This window comes from Salarias fasciatus, chromosome 5, assembly GCF_902148845.1.
Source record: "Salarias fasciatus chromosome 5, fSalaFa1.1, whole genome shotgun sequence".
Taxonomy (NCBI): Eukaryota; Metazoa; Chordata; class Actinopteri; order Blenniiformes; family Blenniidae; genus Salarias; species Salarias fasciatus.
The window spans coordinates 14,006,151-14,021,381 of NC_043749.1; the positions used below are offsets into that span (position 1 = coordinate 14,006,151).

Here is a 15,231-nt window from a genome sequence, read left to right on the forward strand (position 1 = left end):
TCGGCTCAGCCCTCCCTCTCACCTGCATTCCTGCACAGATCTCACCTGCACGCGCAGTGGACGGCATGGGGATCCGGTGCTTTTAATTCACTTCTATTTATGTCGTGACGATTATTGTGTCATGTCAACTTACACTCATAAAAACGGGGTTGACAACATTTCCACATTTAGCTGCAAAATGACACCAGAAAGAAAAGAAAAACGTTGACAGGAAGAAAAGTTTCAGGTCGCAGCTCCGGGTTTGAACTGGCTGGAGTTGGAGGATTGTATGACAGGTGAAGCAAGATGACACCAGACAGCAAGCAAATCAACATCCTGCAGACTGGATGTGGGAAGGAAGTATCAGAAACCTTCATCCCTGAACAGAGACACAAATAGATGATGTGCAATACTGATATATGAATGTATGTGAAAGGATAAGAAGTAAGAAACCTATTGCACAAGTTTTCCCAGCAGTATAAACATATATATATGAGCTGAGCTGTCCCTATTGACAAGAAGGTTTGATTTTCAACGTGGATGTTGCTCTAGAACTGAAACTGAGCTCAATAAGGATATGAACAATGATGGCTTTAAAGGGCTGTGTGTTAAGTAAAAGAAAATCTTAAAGCAATTAAAAGTGAAAAAAAAGCCTATTGAGGAAATCTGATCTCAGTCTCAGTTTGTGCTTTCACTGTTGAACTGACTCAACTTCAGACTTTCCAAATACCAAACACTTAAGTGTAGAAGTCACAGCTGGATGGTACAGTTCAGCAGCGTTTATCTGGACCAGCATGCTCCTGATCGGACTGCAAAGACGACAAAAATAGATTCAAATATGGAAAGATGCTTCACTTTGCTCACATTGCAATTACTTTATTCTTTTTACTTACTGCATTATTTATAGTTAGTTACACCTCCATTGTGCTTCATCATGGATAATATCATACAGTTATATAATATATATTAGGTCAGAACTTTATATTTTATATGTTATGAAAAACTGTTCATGTTCACTTATATATTGACAAACTATAGATTAAATACAATGACAACTTTGACCAAGGTTTTCTTGATACACACACACACACACACACACACACACACACACACACACACACACACACACACACACACACTAAATGTATAGTTTAGAAATGCAGTCAGCTCAATATGTTTCACAAAGCTTTTCTCTGTCATTGCTAAAAGGAAGTGACAGTAACACGTCACTTTGTAAATATCCCAATAAAACAATAAAATACAGCACAACAGTGAAATGCAGAAACAATATGGCGCAGACAATAACACAAAGTAATTACACATTTTATTAAAAGAGATTAAAAAAATTAACCAAACTAAACATTTCACCAGAAATAAGTTCAGTTCCCTTCATTCTAATCATTATTTCCATATGTATTTAACAATCTGTAAAAAGACAGCCCCAACCTGAGCAGAAATGAAACAACTGTATGCTTTTAACACTTAATAAAATGTGTTAAGCTTAAACAAAACACATTACTAACATCTTCACTGGCCCTCTGGATGCTTTTTTCTACATTATGACTGAAATGTTTATTCCAAGTCTGCCTCACTGCTCAGTATTTGCTCACCTATTAGTGTCAGGCAGGCATGTGACCTCTGTAAGCAGGATCATGGTGCAGATGATGCAGAAGAGCCTCGGCTAAAGAGGATCAAAAATCCTGGTTGAGCTGACCCGAGCAGAGACCCTCCTACACTCTTCACACACTTCACATCCCAGCTAATGGAAACCTTTGCTCCCCTGCTGTCCCAGAACTCCCAGGGTTAGTTTATGTGTCTGTCCACACGTAGACAGCACCAGTAATAAAATGTGGCATTTCACCCACTGATAAATCAATCGAACAATAAATAACTACATTTCATTTCAAGAGAAGGTGTCATACAGTCACTGTTTGATGCTTGTTTCTGTGTTTTGACTCTGAGAACTTAGAATTGGAGAAGATAATGAAAAGAAACCGTTTCCAATTTACAAAATCAATCATCACACAGTGCTTTTTGGTCATTAATAGTGGAACACACAGTGTTTCATTTTGAGTGTGTCCACAGTTTAACGTGAATAATTTCACTGTAATGGTTTATTAGAACTTTTTTACTTCAAACACAAGTTACCCAGAAATACAATTTTGATTATATAAATGTATTTATAATCATAAGTAAATGAAGTACTTCCATTCAAACCAAAGTTACTGTCAAAATTACGTAATACCAAGATTGTTTCGATGTTATTTCTCCCCATTAATGCAGTGAGTATTTTTCTACCCTGCCCGAATGCCACTGTGTTTCTTTGTTTCTGCTGTGCCTCAAGCTTTTTGTCCTTGAGACAAACCAGACTGGTCCATCCAGTTCCTCGGCGGGGATTCGTCATCCACACTGACGCTGGTTAAAATGTAAAGTATGTGCTGGAATCGTCCTTTAATGTTTTACCTGCTTTACAGTTCTTGACAGACTGAACAAGCTTCTCCCAATGCAAAACACGAGCAACACAGATTTTTACTATCTATCATCACAGTAGGAATAGAGTGAGCCATTGCTGCTGCGTTACAGATCCACTGTGAAGCATGTTTGAAATGCCCCGTGCTTTAACACACCTCGATGTAGTAATTGGCTTCACAGGCTTTCTGCAGAGCCTGGTGAGGAGAGGACACTGTTAGATTAATGGGTGTTGAAGTAAGGAGATGTGTTGCAGCGTGGAATATTGGAACTAAAGGGGGGAGATGTTTCTGGGAAAAAAAAAATACTGTTCTGAGGGATTCAATAGTTAATGAATGTTTTTTGTTTTTCAGTGAATCATTTGAGTTTTTTTGTAATTGAGTTTTTTTATCATTTACAGTCTGAATGCATCAGATCTATAGACTCCCTACAAAGATTTAAAGTGCTAAACAAACATGGAGCTGTTTAATGGGTGACGTAATTTCAAATTAACCTGAATTTATCTGAGAGTTCATCTCTTTTTTTCCTTCCTGCGGTGTCACTGACCCCTTTGCTGTTGAATCTGAGTTCATGTCAATGTGAGCAGTGAACAAGTACTGACTGAAGGACAACAGGCCAAACTTTCACTGAACACCAGCTGTTTTCCTTATTTCACCGGCGGGACGTCGACTTTTCACTTACATAACAACACGACCTAGTGACAAACGCCAGCTACAAGTCAGTCACTTTCACGATCTGACAAACAGAAAAGTATTTTTATCATATTATCGTCATTAAAAACATACATTTATTCAGTCAAAAATCCGACTTCCAGAAATGTGGTTACATGAACATGACTGTGCCGTTCCTGTTAAACATAAGCATTTGTAATTAATATTTTTTGTTATTTGGGTTTCATATGAGTACGGAGCCCCTAAAGGGACATACATTTTTTTTAAGGGAGTTTTACGTGCTCCCTTAAAACTTTTACGTGAGCACGTCAAAGTTTTAAGGGAACACGTAAAACTCCCTTTAAAACAAATATTTAATGTCCCTTTAGGGGCTTCCTATATGAGAAACCAAAAAAAGTGAATTAAATATCTCAGTTAGTCTGTGTTTACAAGTTTGTGTGTCAAAATGTACTGATATGAGATTATATATGAAAAAAAGCCTACTTATATCAACATTATTCACTCAAAATGTGCAGCCCAAACTCTTTCAAATTGTGATGTGCTATGATTCAGTGATCTATGAAATATAAAAAAAATTACTATTATTAGTATTATTATTATTACTATTATTAGCTTTTGAGGTCATGAGGTTAATGCAGTAACTGTTGAGGTGCTATAAATATTCCATCTGAAGTTTTGTCACCTGGGTCATCTTATACAAGAGGATTAGTTGTTTTTTTTCTATTTGGTATATTTAAAGTCTTTACTGCCAAGCAAAGTGGATTACAAGTTCTGAGCTTTTCTCACAGATGCACAGAGATGATTGGCGAACATGTCCAGCGCTGCCTGCTGCTCGCACACACTTTCCCTGGTGGGAGCGGACCTGGATGCTCGGTGGATGCACTGAGGATTTATTTGCTTTTGTTTTTGGGAAAAAAGAGACATGGGAAACAACAATGTCTCGAGTCTGGAGGAGCTGCAGGCCTGTGAGAGCCATCAGTGGTACAGAAAGTTTATGACCGAGTGTCCCTCCGGACTGCTCACCTTCTACGAATTCAAGAAGTTCTTTGGCCTCAGTAATCTGACGGAAACATCAAACGCCTACGTGAGATCTATGTTCACCACGTTTGACATGAACGATGTAAGATCACTGCTGGTTTGCTTTCAGATGTGTTATCATGCTGTTGTGTGGCTGAGAAATTTGATGTTTCCTCAAATGTATATCTTTTGTACATACATTGAAAATGTTTGATCAATGATCAGTGGCTGTAAATATGAATCACAACACGTGTCCCCATACCTGACACTAGCAAGAAGAAAAAGAAAACACTGTCAGTATTTTACTTAACTAATCAATGAGTTTGTTTACATTCTATTTCATGTCTAACAAATGATTGTGACAAACTGATAATGGGATATAAAGTTAAAACAAAAAGTTGTTTGTGTTTCTATCATTATGTTAGAAATGTGTGTAATTTGCTTTAGGGGGAAGAAAAAAGTTGACAACATTCCAGCCAAGATATTTCTGTTTGAGAAGAACTTAGCCTATTAGAGAGGGGGCTTATCCTGCTGCTTACCCAACTGACCTGCAATCTTTAACAAGACAGGTGCAACCTCTTTATGGATGCATGTGAACTAGACGCAGGTGGACACACACAACACACACACACACACACACACACACACACACACACACCTTTGTGTGATGTTTATCTCGTTAGATGTGCGTGTAATGGTGTCAAATTCAAACACACCGTTCAGCTTAATCCAGGTTGTAAAGTGCATCTCGTACTGTTATTCCACATTTCACCAGTGTCTCTGTTCTCCAGGACGGCTTCATTGATTTCATGGAGTATGTGGCTGCTCTGAGTCTGGTGCTGAAAGGTGGAGTGCAGCAGAAGCTCCGCTGGTACTTCAAGCTGTATGATATCGATGGGAGCGGCTGCATTGACCGTGAGGAGCTGCTGCTGATCATCAAGGTACGCATGAGCCTGCACGTCACGTTAAAGCCTGGCTTACTGACCCAACTCGTTTCAAGTATTCTGTCCTGACACAACCTACTAAGACCACCCAGGCGTAAACACACCACAAATCCCACCTCAGGCCTAGAGGGTGTGTCCCACGCTCTGTGGCCAGGCACAGCTCAGAGGCAGATGGCCAGCACTAAGCTGACATCTACTGGCTGAAAAGCAAAAGCATTCACAGGAGCTTGTCTGTTTTCCTGTCTTCTTCAGTCCATCAGAGCAATCAACGGGATTCCCTGTGAGATGTCAGCAGAGGACTTCGCCAACATGGTGTTTGACAAGATTGATATCAATGGAGATGGTAAGATGACCGGACTTTATCAAAATATCCCCAATATTCTTTTAATGTTTATGTATATTATGATTAAATGAATCAACATTAGAATTTAGGTTTCTAGTTTTGAGTATATACCTCAAACTGTTGTTTTGAAATGATCCCCAATAATTAAATGTTCTAATGACAAGTTCTCACGTGTCTGCAGTTGAGAAAAATATCTTTCCTATTCACACCAATAGTTGTCTTTTAAATGTTGCCGTACTTGATTGACGACAATAAATACATTCTATTCTATTCTATTCTATTCTATTCTATTCTATGTGCTTTATATGTGTTGCTTTGGGTGTTTTTAGTCATGGTGTGGTAATATTGCATTTAGTTTTTGTTCTGCTACTCTGATTCATCATATTGATAACTGTCATTCTAGCATCTGTTGTTCTTTCATTGTGTTGGAACTTGTAAATGAGATTTTACATCTCATGGGGGTTTGGCAACAACAAGAGAAAGTAGCTGTTGTTACAGATCTGTAGTTTTATACTAATTCTGACACAAACCTCACATTTTGTGTGTTTTTTTTCTTTTCTTTCCAATTTCCAGGTGAGCTCTCCTATGAGGAATTCATGGAGGGAGTCCAGAATGATGAGATGCTGCTGAAGACACTGACAGAAAGCTTGGACCTTTCACATATTGTCCACAAAATTCAAGGAGAGTTGAGAGGCAACAACTAATTTTGACATGGCATGCCATGTTCATGCATAACTGTGCCACAGCTGATCGAATGATGATGCAAAATTTTACCAAAGGTTATCCTCAGAGACAAATGAATTCAGGATATCAGTCGATTTCTGTTTCCCATCACCTCACCTGGTTATCACTTTACACGCGTTCACAAACATGATGTTTAACTTTTTCCCTGTTCAAACTTAATCCCTCTGAAATTAAACTTTGTTTCCTATGTGCCATTATTACCATACAAGTGACATTATCCATATGATGAAGATTCTGTGTGTTAGATGATCTGCCACCAGTAGAAGATGAATCCCTTCACTTGTATAGTTTTATACATTTCTGACACTCACCTGTTATTTTTCCCATGTTTGCAGTGTCGCTGTATATAGATATTTTATAAGGCCTTCTCAGCAAAGCTGATTTCTAATTTTGAAAAACAAATATTAGATGTGGCATACCACAAACAGAACAAAACTTATTTATGTATATTTTGAAATAAAGATATGTTTATCAAATAAAGCTTTCCTCTGATTCATTTCTTCATCAATTTTCTGCTCTATTTGCGCTTCAGAACTACTGTATTAAATGAGTCTGTGACAAAGAACAATGTTGTTCTGTTGGCAGTGAGCGCATAAACTTTTTAATCAATCGTTATATTGCACTTTGAGGAACATAAACCATAACTTAAGGTGTTTGATTTGACCATAAATATTAATATTTTCACAAATAAAAATTTCTCATTAAAAAAAAAAAAACAGAAAAGATGGTGGGATACATTTTGTAAGGACCTAAAGCCAATTTAAATTGGAAAGTTAAGGTTCTTGCATTTCACCGACTGCGGTGATGTGGCACATTGTACATCTCTCAAATTGGGACAAAAACCTTATGAGAGAATTATTGTTTTTGCTTTTGTCCCCCTCTTATCATTTACCTTTAGATTAGATGTATGTTGAGGCAATGTGGGCTACATCTTTGACATCCAATTGTTGCACATTAATGACAGACAGTGAGCAGTTTCAAGGAGTGGCTTCTTATTGTTGAGCTGCTGTTGCTCCTATTACAGCTCATCATTAGATCATACACCTACCCTGTAACCTAAATCTATTGGTAAATGTGAGCAATTGTGCACGTCAGTTATTTGTAAAGCAGAGTATCTACTCTTACAAAGCACCTTTTTAAAAACACCACAAAATGACACATAAAAGCACCCAAATACACAAGTTTACCTTTAATTCAGATGTTACGTCAATTCCTGTAGCATAATTTTGTTTCTGACACACTACTGTTTATTTATTTGTTGATTTCTTTTTTAATATTCCACAAACACATATTTTTGTGGCCAGATCACAATTATTTAAAATATTGATGAAAAACTAATTATCTTCTGTGCTCTTTGAAATCCATGCTTTTTTATTATTATTATTATTATTATTATTATTATTATTATTATTATTATTATTTGTTTTAAATTTTTCTTTTAAAAAGTTGAGGTTTTCTGTTATGCGAAGGAAAAGTTTCCCGGGAAAAGGTGTGTCACCGGCGTGACGTCACGCTCCTACCTGCGCGAGTTTCGGTGAGGAGGAGGAAGGGGGAAGAGCCGAGGCGGCCGGGAAAACATCAGCGTCGCCTCCGTCTGTTATAATCAGTCCGCTGATTTCAAACGGTCGTCGATAAAGTTTGTTCAGGGTGGGACAGTGGAAAGCCCGGACAGACCGGTGGTTTGAATCCCAGCCGCTGCAGACCGAGAGGGGGGGAAAAAAAAGGAGCGCTCGAACTTCCTGCTTCACTACAGGTATGTTCGTCCCACCTCAGCGCGCAGCTCTTCCGCTTTGTTTATTTATTTTTTGGGCTTTTGTCTCTGTTCGGCTTTCATCCTCGTATTTAAAGCTAATGTTGAACAATCCGGCAGGATCTGATGTGCAGCAGCTGATTGAAAACTCTAATATGTCGCTCGGTGCGTCCAAGTGAAGCCGTGCAGCTTTGAGTGTTTGGAAAGTCCCGAGCGACGTGCGTGCGGGGGGTTTGGGGAGAGATCTGCAGCTCGGCGAGATTTACCTGCTGCCCATGAGCAGTGCTGTGCAGGCGGGACTGACTTGTGCTTTCTCAGGATGTCCGTCACCCCGCGACGTGTCCGCCTGAAGCCGTGGCTGATCGCCCAGGTGGACAGCGGCCGCTACCCGGATCTGGTGTGGATGGACCGGGAGGCCATGCGCTTCAGGATCCCGTGGAAACATGCCACCCGACACACACCTCAGCACGAAGACGAGGACACCATATTCAAGGTAAAGATGTTCTGCTAAGTTTCTGCAGGAGTGAGAAGTGGGTCATCCTCCAGCGTCAGATGGGCATGTTCTCTTAAAAGTGTCAAAGTGTATCATTTTATGAACTGAGGCCAGGCCTTGATAACTCAACACTGTTTTGTAACTCCTCATATAAAATGTTTCTGGCCTCTTATGTCAGATATTCAAGGTTCACTCTATGTCTCCAATGGACACACATTAGAGAGGTGTTTCAAATATTGGTGCAATATTTATTTAACTCCAGATAAAAAAAAAGTAGTTGATCTAAAAATGATTTTTGGAAAATGATCTGGCTTTCTGTGATGCTATTGAGATTTTCAATATATGAATTCACTGTCAGCTTCACTGGAAAAATGTAATTTGAAATAAACTGTACAAATAGAAGTTGTTGCAGGGAAATTACCAAAAAAAAAAAAAAACATTATCAAGTACATTAACATTCAAACCTGCAAGGATATGGAGCTAAACTACTGTGACTTCAGTTATTAGCTGAACACCGTTTTATGGATGGCTTTATTTTGAAGGCCATGCACAAGGGAAAATGAATACAGGTTCTGTCTAATGTAACAAAATAACTACTGTTAAAATGATCAAAAGGTTTGACACAATCCCAGCATTTGTAGCTTATTTTTATATTTGTTATATGTATATAACTTGAAGAATTTTGATGTTAATAGTATGAGCACAAAATATTCTTTTGATCTTGAGTAAAATAACATTATCTTTAAAAATCTTTTTTGTGTTAAAAAGTCATGATTTCATGGGTTGCATTTATCTGATTATTGTGGAGTCACATTACTATCAAAGTATTTCAGTTTCTTCACGTAAACCAATATTGTGTGCTGTTAATACATTTCTACACAAATGCAGTTACACAAGTTCTACAGCAATGAAGTGTACTACACCATTCTTCATTAAACTGCTCTGTTCAGTTTTGTACAGAAATGCTCTATATGTTCTGTAGTATCAGCATCTGTTTCAATGACAGAATTAATTTGTCAAAAAGAGTGTGTTTTGGTTTTTGACATCCGCTTAAATCATTTTAGTTTCAGGAATAAAGCAGATTTACTGTATAGGCATCTCTGCTATTTTTTTTTCCTCTCTCCAATGATAAGTTGAAAAAGTTCAAAGCAGAACTTGTTTTGTGTTTTAATAGTCACCGAGCTGCTGATGTTTCAAACTAAAACACAAGCAGAGTTAAGTGATGTCCATTTTAGTTCAGAGACATCAAACTCATAGTAATTCAGTCGTCACAAACAAGATCACAGTTTGATCTTGAGTGTGCACAATCAGTTACAGGGTTTATTTTTAAAAAATATTTCAGTAACAACTGATGATTCATTGTTTTAGTGAAAGGAAGTATCATGCAAATGAATAAATTTCAGTGAATTTATTTTTCAGCAACATTTATTCATGTTGAAAAAAAAGTGCTATTCTTTTCTTTGCAATATTATTATTGCAAGCTTGTCAAGCAGAGCACCATGGACCACCATGGATATTTGACACTATTTGAAAAACATTGTCTTTTTGTACCATTGTAATGTTACCATGTAAATACACATGCCTGTTGGCCCTTCACTGAGATCATCGGTCCGTTTTAGATTAGAAAGATGTGATTGAACATGTTACAATATAATTTTAACTTGCTTTATATCCTGAAAATTTCCCTCCTCCCACAATTTTATTTTTCCACTGGTCAGTGTTGCCCGGTGCAATATGGCTTTTTCATTGACGTGTCGCGTAAAAGCGGCGTCTTTACGTAATCAACCCAAAAACATGTTCAGCCAATCAGATGAGTCCGTCATTTTCAGCCAATCACGTGTGAGCTAATTTGTAGCGATGCAGGTGCGCGACTGCGAAGACTCAAACTTCCAGCACTAAATTAACGTTTGAGCCTTCAACACTTCTTAACCTCGTGACGGTAAGTGACGGCCAAGTGTTTTAACTCTGGGGTCTCTGGGTAAACACGTCCGTGCTTTCTGCTGGAGATTCACGCTCCAATACTGGTAGTTATTTATGGAGCCAAGGAGTGACTTGAAAGCTCAACTCCTGCCATAGATAAAGCGCTACTCCGCGATTTAGAAACCTGGATTGCGGTGCGCATTTAATCGGTACAACTTGGCTTGCATGCAATTTATTTTAGCGTGCAGGCTTATACTTGTTAATTTTGTACAAGGGTTAATCCCCCCTAATTAAGGATATTTGCAGAGGTGTATCATGCAAATTACCAAAAGCACTTTATACAGATACGTGATCAAAGTCTTTTACCAAGAATAAAGTCATTCAGTGACACTCAACTATAGCTGGGCATCAAACAATCAATATGTAGCAAGCTGCTTGGTTTAATCAGTGAACTTCATTACAAGCCACTTTTATCAGTGGTATTTAATTTATTTCAAAGTGAAATTTGAATAATTTTGGTTTTGCCTGTTTCTGTTATTTCTATGACTTGTTGGCTCTTTGAACAAATTACTGCAATCTAATCACGGACATTCAGCTGAATTAACCTGAGGCTGAAGTGACTGGGGGAGGCATTCATCCTTTTTCTATACTGGAGCCAATCCCAGTGCAGTATGGGCGGAAAGACCGTCCATCGCTGACCAAACACACCTACAGTCACACACACAGCAAGCAGTTTGAGTCTCAAATCCATGTTTTTTTGAAGGAAGGACTCCCGCACATGTACAGGGACAATATCCAAACGCTGCACAGAAAGACTGTGGCCCCACTCGGACTCGCACCACTAGACAATGCTTGCTAACTGGTGTTAACATGTATGAAAATGGTCTAAATGAGATGGGCTTTAGTGAAATCCATTCACCGTTTGATAAAGTGAGTGGATGACGTGTACCTGATGAAGACAAACCGTCCTTATTTAGCCACAAATCTACAGCCAGATTTTATATAGAGGCTTGTAAATATGAATAAGTTGAGCCAGAACAATTGATGCGTTCTTTGTTTTGACACTCCTCTAGGCGTGGGCTGTGGAAACCGGGAAGTTCCAGGAGGGAGTTGACGAACCAGATCCTGCAAAGTGGAAAGCCCAGCTCAGATGCGCCTTGAATAAAAGCAGAGAATTCAACCTTGTGTACGACGGCACCAAAGAGGTCCCCATGAATCCCTTGAAGATATATGATGTCTGCGACATCCCACAGTCCCACACTAGCCAAGGCGAGCACGATCAGCTTCTATATGACTGAACTCCTGCATATTTGTCATAACGCCCCGGCCACCTCACTGAAACCCTCTTACTGAACTCACAGCCTCTTCAGAGGATCCTTGGACGCCGTCTGGTGACGATCTTGGTGAGGAAGACATTCCAAGCACACCTGGATCTCTCCCTCCATACCCATCCAATGGTAAATAGCCTTTCCTTCATCATGATTTAACTTTTTTGATGGTATAACAGGTAAGCAAAGGATGGTTTGTTGAAATTGTTACTTCCCTCCTCATTTAGGTACGAGTCCTTCTCCTAACATCATGTGGTCCCCGATGAGCTCCGACTCCCCCATGCAGCCACCCAGCTGCCCGCCTCCCAGTGAGGTCTGGCCCAAAGAGGAGCCGGTAGATGTGGAGATGCAGCCGACAGCCCTGGCGGCCCTGCCCCCCGCTCCTCTGCCAGACGCCTCGGTGCAGCCGCCGCCTCTCACAGAAAACTTCTTTGTTTCTCCGGAAACGTGGATCACCTCTCTCCCAAGTGAGAATCCTCTGTTTGCCATCATAATAATGGAATGGAATTTTTTTTATTTAACCTTAATTTAGCCAGGAAAGTCCCATTGAGATTAAAAACCTCTTTTTCAAAGGAGCCCTGGGAGTTAGAGTTAAAATTTACAATAAATACACAGTTTAATAAATTACAATAAGTGAGGATCTCAATGAATTTAAAAGCAGCTACCAATTAATCCCCGTCGCTGAACAGTCGATATGTTTTATGTTGGTCTTGCTGAAAACACCTGCTGATACCAGGTTTCTCCAAATATCTAATATATATTTTCCTAAATGGCACGAGCTTTATCCTTCAGAGCTATAATGAATTCACTGACCTTGCTCTTTAAGCTATTAGAGGCTGCAAAGTTGGACTCATGTAGTCTGCTAATAGAACATTATTTCTTCTGATCTTTTTTTTTTTTTTGAGTAAGAATATGAAGCATCTTTAACTCCCTTGAATTCCAGGATGCTTTTCTTGAAGCTTTATGTATTTTAGCTCCCGGAGTCCATTTTCACTCGGAACTTTTTATATTTTTGATCGTTTGCTAAATGAACAATAAGATCAATTCAATACAGAAATTAAATGGTGAAGAGCGTGAAGTAGACTAAGGTCATAGTAAGTGAGCTGACTGGGACATTACTGTATAAATTCAATCAAAAAGAGATATATTTTTGATTGACTGTTCCCTCTGAGAATAAACATTTATGAATTATGTAACTGTTCGAGCTGTCAAGTTCATCAAATATTCAGTTTTCCAAGTTGTTTTCTGAAGTATTGTAATTAGTCTCTTGTGAATTTTATTAGCCCTTCACATACTTTCTGTGTGTGTTAAAGTTCTAAATGTGAGAACATCATGCTGCAAAACACAAATGCATCATTAAAATCAAAAGTGGTAACCAAAAAATATTTTTTTCAACGAGTTTCAAATCAACAACCTAAAGTATTATTACTTCTAGTTCATTGAACATGAATCTTTGTCTCGTGTTCCTCTGGTTCGTCTCTATTCTTCAAATGTGAAGGACTTTAAATGACATATATTTGCCTGAAAGGTGCTGTGCAGCTGAAGCTTGAATGACAGACTGTGTTCCAGACACTGGTTGAAAAGTGTGTCTTCTGTGACGCAGTGACAGACCTGGAGGTGCAGTTCCTCTACCGGGGGAAGGACATGTGTCCCATCGTGAATGTCAGCAACCCGCACGGCTGCAGGCTGTTCTACGGAGACCTGGGGCCCATGATCAACCAGGAGGAGCTGTTCGGGCCGGTCAACCTGGAGCAGCTGCGCTTCCCCACAACGGAGCACATCACCAACGACAAGCAGAGGGTCTTCACCAACCGCCTGCTGGACGTGATGGACAGAGGCCTGATTCTGGAGGTCAACGGCCACGATATCTACGCCGTGCGACTGTGCCAGTGTAAGGTGTACTGGTCCGGCCCCTGTGCGCCGAACCCGGCCGCGCCAAACCTCATAGAGCGGCAGAGGAAGGTCAAACTCTTCTGTCTGGAGTCTTTTCTCAGTGGTGAGTTGTGTTACAGATCACTACAATGTAGAACTCGATTCTGTATTTTTCTTTTTAGTGCAGTTTGATCAGCTCTGGTTCACGTTCCTGACGTACAGGTGTGATCGCCCATCAGCGTGGCCAGACTCCAGCCCCGCCTCAGTTTGAAATCAGCCTCTGCTTTGGGGAGGAGTGGCCTGATGGGAAACCCAGAGAGAGGAAGCTCATCATGGTTCAGGTACGGACTCATCTGAAGTGTTTTCAGAGGTTATCTGGAGACCCTGCAGACCAGTGAATGTGAGCCAGACTGTTAACTTAGGGCCGCTCTGTCCCTCTGTCACCCGGCAGGTCGTCCCAGTGGTGGCTCGAATGATAAGCGAGATGTTCTCCGGAGACAACACACGATCGTTTGACAGCGGCAGCGTCCGCCTGCAGATTTCTATCCCAGACATCAAGGACAACATCGTGTCCCACCTGAAGCAGGTGTACTGCCTGCTGCAGCAGGGCCAGGACAGCTGGGTGTTGCCCCCCGGCCAGGCCCTGAACACCGTTCACCAGACTCAATGAAGCAGCGAACACTGAACTCTGATCGATATTTCCTACTGCTACTGAGAGTTACCTCCTGTAAACGGTAATCTGTGTAGTCGTTATGTACGAGTGCGCACAATATGTAGTCCAGGATTCACCTGTTTTCTTAGTTTCTCTTATACACGTATGCTGACAAGTCTTCTTTATACACATGGGAGTTTGGCCCTGAAAACTGAGCTAATCTGCATTAGGAACTGTAAACGAACACCGTGCTCACACGGACCAAAGTCCTCCCTGCCTCAGGGGAACATTTAACTTGGTTAATGAGTTACAGATATCGCTCGTTGCATTATTTATCCACTACAGGTCCACAGATGACCAGACTTTGTCATCATGAAATGAGGCAAAAAAAAAAACCCAACAGAAAGATTTTTATTGTTTGAACTTTAATGTTTTGAAGTGTTTTAGTTAATTGGTTTGTATATTTGGGCATAATGTAGTATAATGTGAATTAAAGATGGATGAATGTGGAAATGTTCTGACTAGTCGGGCCAGTGGAGAGCAGTTCAAAATGTTATTAGCCCAGCGGATGTATTTTATAGACATGATAGACGAGAACTCTGTAATATCAGTGTGGGATCTTTGGTTTTCAGCTCTTTGTAGTATCCAGGTAGTCCTCTTCATATTCACAGCACAATAAGCTACCTGGGTGTCTCTGGAAGTGGAAGGGCTGCTCCTGAAGTGCTGATTTGTTTTATGGCTTCTTGAATGTAAGATTACTCACCTTGTAATTGCATGTCTCAATAAAATAAAACGTGTAAACCGCTTATTGGAAATGAAACATTTCTGGACGTGGCTTAACTTTGCAACACATTAAACTAGTCCACTCAAAGTGAACCCTGTATGATTACAATTTTCATTTGTTCTTAGGACCTGAGGCATTTTTCAAGCGCCTTTTGGGTAATTATAGTCCTGCTGCTGTACCTTGTGTTGGTTAAATAACGCAGGAACTCTTGGTTAATATTTGCCTTTCTGGCTCCACCAGACATGACGAGTTGGCAGCAGGCACT

At 39.9% G+C, this 15,231-nt stretch overlaps 2 protein-coding genes across 2 annotated transcripts; both read left to right on the forward strand.

Moving 5' to 3' along the window:
• Window positions 1-3,893: 3,893 nt before the first annotated feature.
• On the forward strand, window positions 3,894-6,526 carry LOC115387919 (guanylyl cyclase-activating protein 1-like). Its single transcript, XM_030090824.1, has 4 exons — window positions 3,894-4,239; window positions 4,928-5,077; window positions 5,333-5,423; window positions 5,997-6,526. Exons 1-4 carry the CDS (start codon window positions 4,042-4,044, stop codon window positions 6,125-6,127), a joined length of 570 nt encoding a protein of 189 aa, XP_029946684.1. The 5' UTR covers window positions 3,894-4,041; the 3' UTR covers window positions 6,128-6,526.
• Window positions 6,527-7,701: 1,175 nt separating this feature from the next.
• irf6 (interferon regulatory factor 6) lies at window positions 7,702-14,648 on the forward strand. The gene is made up of 8 exons (XM_030090822.1): window positions 7,702-7,920; window positions 8,236-8,410; window positions 11,404-11,599; window positions 11,692-11,787; window positions 11,886-12,125; window positions 13,262-13,654; window positions 13,753-13,871; window positions 13,982-14,648. Exons 2-8 carry the CDS (start codon window positions 8,237-8,239, stop codon window positions 14,198-14,200), a joined length of 1,437 nt encoding a protein of 478 aa, XP_029946682.1. The 5' UTR covers window positions 7,702-7,920; window position 8,236; the 3' UTR covers window positions 14,201-14,648.
• Window positions 14,649-15,231: the final 583 nt, after the last annotated feature.

Excerpts from the sequence above, each read along its gene's own strand:
- LOC115387919 (XM_030090824.1), top strand. The coding sequence starts at position 4,042 with ATGGGAAACAACAATGTCTCGAGTCTGGAGGAGCTGCAGGCCTGTGAG. Across the intron at positions 4,240-4,927 it reads CCACGTTTGACATGAACGAT|GACGGCTTCATTGATTTCAT; the intron begins GTAAGATCACTG and ends TCTGTTCTCCAG. Across the intron at positions 5,078-5,332 it reads AGCTGCTGCTGATCATCAAG|TCCATCAGAGCAATCAACGG; the intron begins GTACGCATGAGC and ends TGTCTTCTTCAG.
- irf6 (XM_030090822.1), top strand. The coding sequence starts at position 8,237 with ATGTCCGTCACCCCGCGACGTGTCCGCCTGAAGCCGTGGCTGATCGCC. Across the intron at positions 13,655-13,752 it reads TCTGGAGTCTTTTCTCAGTG|GTGTGATCGCCCATCAGCGT; the intron begins GTGAGTTGTGTT and ends CCTGACGTACAG. Across the intron at positions 13,872-13,981 it reads GGAAGCTCATCATGGTTCAG|GTCGTCCCAGTGGTGGCTCG; the intron begins GTACGGACTCAT and ends GTCACCCGGCAG.